The sequence below is a fragment of the Mercurialis annua genome, linkage group LG1-X (genome assembly GCF_937616625.2).
Source record: "Mercurialis annua linkage group LG1-X, ddMerAnnu1.2, whole genome shotgun sequence".
NCBI classification, from domain to species: Eukaryota; Viridiplantae; Streptophyta; class Magnoliopsida; order Malpighiales; family Euphorbiaceae; genus Mercurialis; species Mercurialis annua.
In genome coordinates, this window is record NC_065570.1 from 3224966 (window position 1) to 3234552 (window position 9587).

General features: G+C 34.6%; 2 protein-coding genes across 2 annotated transcripts; one reads left to right on the forward strand and one right to left on the reverse strand.

The window, feature by feature from the left end:
- Positions 1 to 300: 300 nt before the first annotated feature.
- Positions 301 to 2255, forward strand: LOC126656049 (CBS domain-containing protein CBSX5-like). Its single transcript, XM_050350506.2, has 2 exons — positions 301 to 783; positions 1295 to 2255. Exons 1-2 carry the CDS (start codon positions 404 to 406, stop codon positions 2124 to 2126), a joined length of 1212 nt encoding a protein of 403 aa, XP_050206463.1. The 5' UTR covers positions 301 to 403; the 3' UTR covers positions 2127 to 2255.
- Positions 2256 to 2514: 259 nt separating this feature from the next.
- On the reverse strand, positions 2515 to 5783 carry LOC126656043 (uncharacterized). Its single transcript, XM_050350494.2, has 3 exons — positions 3731 to 5783; positions 3028 to 3118; positions 2515 to 2931 (listed from the first exon to the last, which is right to left on the reverse strand). The coding sequence occupies exons 1-3, from the start codon at positions 5630 to 5632 to the stop codon at positions 2741 to 2743; spliced, it is 2184 nt and encodes a 727-aa protein (XP_050206451.1). The 5' UTR covers positions 5633 to 5783; the 3' UTR covers positions 2515 to 2740.
- Between the last annotated feature and the right edge of the window lie 3804 nt (positions 5784 to 9587).

Below are 9587 nucleotides of genomic sequence, written 5' to 3' on the forward strand. Positions count from 1 at the left end.
CTAAACTAAGCTTATACAAATTTAAACCTAAATTTTGGGTTTACTTGATCAATTTTGACCATTTTTTACTCATCAAGTGGCATTTTTAAACAATTCTTAAAAAATTAAACGTGTTAAGCATAATATATTAAATTTCTTTTTGGCCATAAAATAATCTTTGAATTTTAACCCATTCATTCCCGCATAAAAAATCCGAAAATTCAGTAGTGGGCCTCACACCGAGAGACCCAGTAATCCCGGTAAAAACTCCGCCTATAAATACACAACAAAAACATCTAGTCCTCTTCCCGTCAAAATTTTCCTCCTCCACCACCGCCATCCTCCGTCGTCATTCCGGCAGCTTCCGCTTAACATTCTCGCCAGAAACCTCTCCCATACATTCATTTTATCAATTCTTCTGTGTATGGCAGTTAGTTTATTAACTCGCGAGGTATCAGATCTATGCCTAGGAAAACCCGCTCTGAGGTCTCTGTCAATCTCCGCCACCGTCGCTGACGCCTTATCGGCGCTGAAAAGATCCGACGAGCCGTATTTAAGTATATGGAGCTGTGACCATAATAATAATAATCTTCCTAATTTTAATATTAATATTAAAACGAGAGGTTTAAGATGTAATGAGGAAAATTGTCGCTGCATTGGTAAAATTTGTATGGTGGATATTGTTTGCTTCTTGTGCAAGGAAGATAATTTGAAAAATTTGGGGAAAGTTCTTCAAACTTGTGTTGCTGTTCTTGTTCCTAAAGTTTCTGGTGATGTTGTTAAACATTTGGAGCCTCACGCCAGGTTGGTTGAATTTTAATATTTTTTGATTTAGGGTTAGGTTTTTGTTTGCAGTTCTATAATTTGAATTAATTATTTTAATTATCGGTTATATTTTGATGTTGTAGCTAGAATTCAAATGTTTACTAGCAACTTTGAAGGAATGAATCTATAAGACGAGATTTGATTTTGTTTATAGTTTAATTTTGTTTATAACCGGGAGGGAAAGCGCTCGTGCGAGGAATAGAACATTCTGCCCGGCGTTTATACCATTTGAGCTATAGTTTAATGGTTTTACTTTAATTCTTGCTCTTGATTCGTGTGAAAATGCCTTTTTTAAGAAAAGAAAATCATGATTAATTTATATTATTTTACATACATAAGGTTCCGATCGCTAGAATCTCAGTTGATGTTAGCTATAAGGCGGGGTTTGAATCCAGAAACTCGTGATATAACTGCGTGTATGTAAAAATAAATAAATTCCTGTGTATTTAAACTTGAGCATATCTGATGGTTTTCTCGCATGTTGTTTCAGGTTGTCGGAGGCTATAGATCTGATTGTTGAAGGTGCACAGAATCTTGTAATACCACTTCATAGTCCTTTTACAAGAGAAAAGCTGACACACAAGACATCATCTATCTCCACCCTCCACAATGGTCGTGAGTACTGCTGGCTGACGCTAGAGGATTTAATTCGCTACCTTCTTAACTGTATCGGTCTCTTCTCGCCTATTCCTAATCACAGCATTGAGTCCCTCAACATTATCGAAGCTGAATCAATCTTGGCGGTCTGTTACGACGAGCCTACCACTTCTGCATTGCCGTTGATCGCTCAATCCCTTGTCAAGCAAACGTCAGTCGCTGTGGTTGACACAGAAGGCAAGTTAATTGGTGAGATATCGCCTTATGCATTGAATTATTGTGATGAGTCGGTGGCTGCTGCTGTTGCTACACTTTCTGTGGGGGAGTTGATGGCTTTTGTAGATTGTGGTGACCCGCCGGAGGATTTAATAAAGTTGGTGAAGGAACGATTAGATGAGAAAAACTTAGGTGCCGCTCTGGAACTGATAGAAGAAGAATCAGGAATTTCAATGTCATCATCATGTTCTTCGTATTCATCTTCTTCAGATGAGGAGTTTGGATTAAGCAAGAGTGGGAGTTTTCGCTGTCATTCGACTAGAGTTGCAAGGAGAACAGATGCAATAGTGTGCTTCCCATGGAGCTCGTTGGTGGCGGTAATGATCCAGGCAATTTCTCATCGTGTGAGTTATGTATGGGTTGTTGAGGAAGATGGCACGTTGGTTGGAATTGTTACTTTCACGGGAATGATGAAGGTTTTCCGGGAACGTTTGAAGTCGATGATGTAGGAACTTTTATACAGAAATGTGAACTAAATTGAAAATTTATATTGTATTAACTGATTCTTCCTTTTTGTTTAGTTAAATGAGGTTGTAATAGAAGGATTGCGAATGTTATTAATTCACTCTTCACTGTGATTTCTGGCTCCATTTCTTCTTTTGCACAAGTATAAATTAATTTTTGAAGTTGAAGAAAACATAAATTATGGATGGCAACCTTTCCAAACTTTTCTGTCCTCAAGGCTGAAGAAATATTTTTAAGCCAGAACTTTCTATTTTTATTTATTTATAACTCGGGAAGGAATTTTTTAGCGTTTGTAAAAAGATTTGATCCTATAACCTTAGCCAATTACAATATGGAGACAGAGATATATGTTTGATGCGAGAGCCGAGAAGGTTATTGATCAAAATTATTAGTTCTATGATATTATTAACAGTTTGTCGGTGTTCATCTTTTTTATTACAATTTATCAATGTTGCAGAACACCAAGACCGGCTTCTTTTGTTCTCTGCTATTATTCTTTGAGTATCCGTATAAAGAATATTAAAATGAATAAGGAAACCGAGAATGTCGAGTATCAAGTATGACGGAGGGGGTCGACATAAACTCCGGGTTCCCAGCATCAAAGGCGCCTGTAATTCAGCTCAGCAACACATGATGATATAGCTTCTCTTACTTGAAGATTGTCATAGTCCATACCAAGTGCATCTTCATATAATCTTTTTGCCTGCATTAGCAACTTCATCTTCTCTTTACTATTCCTCGGCCGTAATCGAGATCTTTGCTGCAGCACAACTCCCCATCGATATAGAGCTGCAATGCACGAATGTGAAAATTAAATGATTCAGAGCTACTTTATTATCTTGACGTAAAGTTATTCAGAGATTCTCTAAATCTTTTTCATCTTACCATCTGGTGCATAAATATTTCCTTTGGACATCATTGCATCAAATTTATCAATTGCAGCTAAGAACACTTTGTCAGCATCAGAAGCAGCTTCCTGAAATTTAAGAAGATATAGATCAAACTTGTAAGGCATCAGATCAGATGTTAAATTGCTTAGAACTAAGTTGTCAAATTATGCTAATTATACTGACAGACTACTGTCCCTTTAAAGATCAAACAATTCCATCAAATTGAATCAGATTGTATGTGCAATATCACCTACAATACCAAAGTATCAATGAACCTGTTTATAAAAGTTGCTCAAGAAACCCTTTTTTTAGCTTCTAGCATTTATTTCTTAGTTCAAGATCTGAAATCAATGAATTAGTAGATTTGGTCCGCCCAAAATGGGAATGGGTTAGAGTTTTGAACTTATAATCTATAGTCTGACAATTAGATCGACCATGATATTATTACTTAAATTATTCATTCCATCAATAAGATTTTCATCCAGTCTAGGTAACCAAGAATTCCGAAGTGAGGTAATAATATTATTGGATCATCAAAGCAACTTCGATATCTACTTTTAGTTCTATCCACAGTTGTTTTTGTGAATTCATATTACTTTTTTGTTTTTCCATTTCTTTCTTTGTTCATACCAACCTAACCCAAAGGCTCCATATAAACTACTACAAAGTCCATAAAAGTCAAAATGGTGAATACTTACTGGTCCAATATCCGCAATCAATTGTGCCCGATAAGAGAGAGCAAGGCCCCAGTTATACAAAGCTCTAACATCATTTGCATCAATGGATAATGCGAGCCTATATTTTCTGCCTGCCTCCACAAGAAGTTCTTCACATTCTTCACACACATTAGCAAGAGCATATGCAATTTTATCTTTCTTTGACAAATTCTCATCGAAATCCTCAACTGATAAGGGATCCCTTCTTAAAAGGAGAGTTCTCAGTTCACGACTGAACCTTAATTTTAATTCTCCATGAAGGAGATATGTGTTGCCTAATAGGCCGACAGCCAACAAACTCATCGGCTTCATGGCTAAGGCTTTAGAAAGCAACTTGGCGGACTTGTATAGTATTATCTCTGCATTTTCTTCATTGTGTTTTCGCCTGACAAATTCCTTGGCTTGTTTCATAAGATTATTAGCTTCCGAAAGATACCTATCAAACACCACGTCGTCTGCAAGCATTGAAGAAGATGAAGGACCGACTTCACCCTCCATTACAGATTGATGATCGGGCAATTGGGAATCATCATTGATCTCATTTTCTCTGAATTGAGGTCCATAATTTTCATCTAGATCCACCTTCCTACTGTTTGAAGACTCGTAAGCGCCACTAGTTTGAGTTGACACCTGCTCTTGCATAAACAAAGTTTCTCTTTCTGCATGTTTAAAAGTGAAATCAAAATCCGTAGAGTCAGGCGCATCCTCACGGAATTTCTGCATCTCAGTTGCATTATTTTGGTTCGTCTTCCAGCTGATACGCTGATTATCCACAAACTGCAATCTACTACTTTGGTAAGAATATTCTTGGGTGTCGAGAATTTTTTTCCGATTCCCACCTATTTCTCCCATCTTCATCTTAGCATTATCTGAAATTATTCTAATTCTTCTTTCACTATCCCAATTTAAAGCAGAGTTATTAGGTAAACCTTGAGAAAACATAGAAGTCCTATGTTCTTTATCATTGTCAACACCATTAAGTTTTATCCGTTGAGTTGAACTGTTTACTCGATTTTGATCACTGTCTATATCCTTTTTGGTTAAACCCTGTCCAGCCGCACCTTGCTTAACATTGTCTTTATCTTTCGCTTTAGCAGGCTTTGAGCCTTCCAGTTTCTCTCCAAACAAACCACCAACAAATTGCAATAACTCGGATCCAACTTCTCCGATTTCTTTCTTCTTTTTACCAGCAGATTTTCGATCCTCGATGACCACATTGCTATAATTTCCTAAGCTATCAATTGTACTGTCAACAACACTTCTCGAATTCAAAGCCGATTCGTGTAACGATTCAATAACACCAACATAATTTTCCAAATCACTCAATTCAATCTCTTTAGTATCAATAACTCTCAGTATATTCTTCTTCAGCTCATTAACTTTAACCTCAAATCCATCAAAAAATGCAACCAAACTTCTCAATTTCTCACTATAAACCCTAAAATTATCATCTTTAACCCTCTTCTTATTTGCATTTAAACTAAACTCATTAAAACTCCCACCACGGAAAAACCCAAGTGAAAACCCAACACCAAAAATCAAAACAGAGGCAGGAAAAACAATAATTGAAGAAATTTTAACTCTAGAAATAGCAAAAGCACAAAAAATACCTAACACAAATACAAAGATATATTTTTTATTGTCACCTTCAATTCCTCTAGAAAGTATAAAATCAGGGAGCTGAGTTGTATCACCGGAATCGGATAACTCACCACCGAGTCGTAAATCGTCCCAGCCACCGTAACTGAGTGAATTGGTGGCAAATGGTTTAGTGAAAGAGAAATTTTTTTTGGGGTTGAAAATGTGAAAAGATCTATTGCCATGAAAATTGGTGAATTTGGAGGTTGTGTTAATAATTGGGTTTGTGAGAATTAGGGTTTTCATTTGGGGATTTTTTTTCAATTTTTAGTTGATTAAATGTTCTTCTCTGTTTTGTTTTGTTTTTTCGTTTTCACATTGTTTTCAAGACAAGAACATGGGACTGTCAGTTCAGGCAGTTTCAAGAGGGAGTCAGTGCCTGGAAATTGATACTACGGTTGGTCTGCAAACTAAAAAACGATATGTCGTTTGAGTGCACTGCATGATGCAACTCCCATGTCGAATTTTAGTAAGGATTATTTGGGAAGAGCGTCGGTCGGTTCGGTTCGGTTCGATTTTAAAATATCAGAAACCAACGGTGTCGAAGTTCCTTTTTTTGAGGGCCGAATCGTGCATAATTAAATCATACACTGAAAACGAAACTCACCGAAAAAATATTTCGATTCGGTTCGATATCGGTTTTTTTATTCGGTTTGGACTTCTACTGAAGGCCATTTTTGAAAGCCTAATTTTTAACACAATTACAATGAAAACATACAATAACTGTAAATATTTATTAAACTTTACATACTAAATTTACTATAATCTATTCTTTTACACTTTGCATACTAAATCCCTGTATTAATACAACTTAAACACTTAAATCATATGCTAAAGAGAATAGCCCTAACTATAACAAAAAATATGTGTCCTGTTTTAATACAAGTTACAGAATTAACTTATATGCAAAAAATAACAGCTCTATCTATTACAAAAAAATTGTGTCATGTTATAATACAAATAATGAACTGAAATTAAAATCATCAGTTCACTTACTTGCAAGTTCAAGCATCCAAAATATAGGCAGCAGACATCATTTGGCAACCAACAACATCAGGAGCAAACAAGTTTTGAAATTTCAATAATTTCACTTTCAAGTTTCTTTTCAAATGGTCATTACTTAACTGTAAAGACTAAAAAATTTTGAGGGAGAAGAAGGGAATCAGATATATATTTTTCCAATCAATATAAGGCGATCTGATTCGCCCTAAACTGCCCCTTCCCCTCATCCCCCTCTTCACATTTAATAACAGGTTGTTGGGTCATTAATGCATGCCTAGTGTCTTTACTATGTGGATTTTTTAAGCATGCAATGTTATGTGCTCTAAGGGTTGCCATTTAGTTTAGCGTCTGAATGGTAGACTCTAACACAATATATACACTTAGCCATAAGCAATTTCCCAGAATTTTCATCAATAATACGCTCAAAGTGATCTCAGACTTTTTATCTTACCACTATCTGCTTTCGTTTTTTATCCACTGGCTTCATGCCAGTCACAGTTGCATCCTTATCCTACTGCTGAGTGGGCTGAGAAGAGCCCTCATCGGCACCAACACGTTGCTGCTGCTGCTCACTTAGAAAGGGCAATGGATCAAGAAGGTCAATGAGGGAATCATCAGCACCAGTATAAGCATCACCAACTTGTCCAGATTCAGACATCTACAAATACAGAAACAAAACCAGATCAAATACTAGTCTACTAGTTTAATTAATCTCTTAAAACCTCCATTAATTAAACACAAAAAACAAAACTAAAGGTCAGAACAAAAGCTTACTAAAGAATATGGATGCAACAAACTTCAAAACTGAAAGCAGATTAAGTGATTCTCATAGCAGAACAAATGAACAGATCAAATGTGGGTCGTTTGGGCTTTCACCAATAATTCACAGAGTATGTGAATCTTCTTCAGCCAAATGATTCATGTTAAAAAAATACATTTCAGCAAACCTTTCAGAATCACAGAGTCCCACACAAACACAAAGACTAACAATTTAGGATCATTCGATGATTACCTTGATTCAATGATTTTACATATCCAATTTAGGGCTTCCACCAAGCTCCATTTTGAAAAGCACAAACAAAAAATCCATCAAACAGAGAAGGTAAAAAAAAGAGTCAAAGTGTCAAAATAACACCTCTGTGTTCAAAACTCAAAACACAAAAACAAACAAGGGATTAATGTGTATTACCTTGTGAACGATAGAGATCTAGTTTAGGGCTTCCAGACCAACCAAGTCTCCATTTTCGAATATGAAACATGAAAAACAGAAATACAAAACCATCAAACAGAGAAGAGAAGGCAAAATAAGAATGAAAGTGTCAAAACCACCCTCGAACTCTATATTCTTACCTTTTTTGAGATCAGGCTTCCACCTCGAGCATAAAGCCTCCATTTTTCAAACACAGAGAACACATACAAGGTATAAAATCAAATATCAAACATGGAAATAAGGTATCATACACAGAACTCCAGTAACAGAGAAACAAAACCCTTCTCACCAATTATAGATCAAGTTCTACAATAAATCGCATGATTCACTTCAAAACGAAAGGTTGCATGAGGATCTCTATCGATTCACAACCATAGTACAAAACTGAGTAAGGGAAATCATTTATGGCTTAGCTATTTTATGATCTAGAGTAAACCAGAACGACAGAGTAGAGAGATTAGGATTTTCATAGAAGATTAGGGTTCAAATTTTAGAGAAAGGGCATAGAGGTTTTGAGAGGATGAGATGAGAGAGATCAGAGAGAAAAGAGGCGAGAGAAAGTGAAAAATCAGAGTGAACTGATTAGGTTTAGGAATTAGGGTTAAGAAAAGATAATGGGGTTTATAAAGGGTCATGAAGTGTTGTCGTTTCGAGCTAGGGTTACAGGTCTTCAGTACGTGCCACACGTGCTACCAAAACGACGTCTTATTGGTACTTCGGTTACATCGGTTTTTCGGTCGGTTCGGTTTTCTAAACCTAAAAACCAAACCAAACACCAAACTCCATACTTTCTTATATTTTACACCGAACCAAACCGTTTTAACCGAAAAACCACACCAAACATTGAACTGTGGTTTGTTTCGGTTTTTCGGTTTGGTTTGGTTTCTGCTCAGCCCTAAGGATTATTCATCTTAAGGTCCATAACTTTATGTTTTTTGCTTATCTGATCCTTAAACTCCTATTTGGTCTTACCTGATTTTAACTTTACAATTTTCATTTATATGGTCCCTTAAATTTAACATTTTTATTTATATGGTCTCTTACTTTTAATTTTTTGATTCCTCAAGTCCTCAAAAAGCAAAAGATTTAAAGTTCAAGGATGAGATAAGACTAAAAATCAAAGTTTAGGGACCATATAAGACTAAATATAAGTTTAAGGATTAGATAAATAAAAATAAAAAGTTAAGGGATCAAAAAGACCAAATAAAAGTTCAAAAATCGAATAAATAAAAAACGCAAAGTTAAAAAACCTTAAAATGGATTTATCCTTGTATTAAAAGTGTCATTATACATATCACTATACATTACTTCCTTCGATCCAAATTGATAGTCATTATTCTAAATTTCAGAGTTCCAAATTATACACAGTCATTTATTACTTAAATGATTTAGTGATATGTGTATTTATTAAACTAATTTTAGTATTACATTAAAAAAAGAGCAAATTTTATTAAGAGTGTTAGTACATTTTTATAAAGGATTAATGTTATAAAAATTAACCAATTTTATAAAAAAAATTCAATTTAATCACGTCTTCTAAAAAATTTCATAAATTTTTATTATTTTTCAAATCCATACATGATGTTGACGTTGCATCATTCATTAGTTAAAAATGACATCCACCTTAACAAATTACACCATGAATAAGTGTCACCTCAACACCATGTATGAATTTGAAAAAAAAAATTATGTATCTATATAATAAGTTTTAAATAACATCATTAAATTGAAAAAAAAACGTGTAAAATTGGTGAATTTTTATGATATTACCTCTTTTATAAAAATACTCATATACACAGATTTACTAATTTTTTTAATATTTGTGTTTGTATTAAACCACCTATCAATTTAGGACGGAAAAAGGATTACTTAGATAATATTATTATTTAGATTATTTCTTAATTTATTAAATTTTTACGAATTTTTGATATTATTTTATTTTAATAAATAATTAAATTCATATTTTTGTCTATTAAATTTATCAAGCAA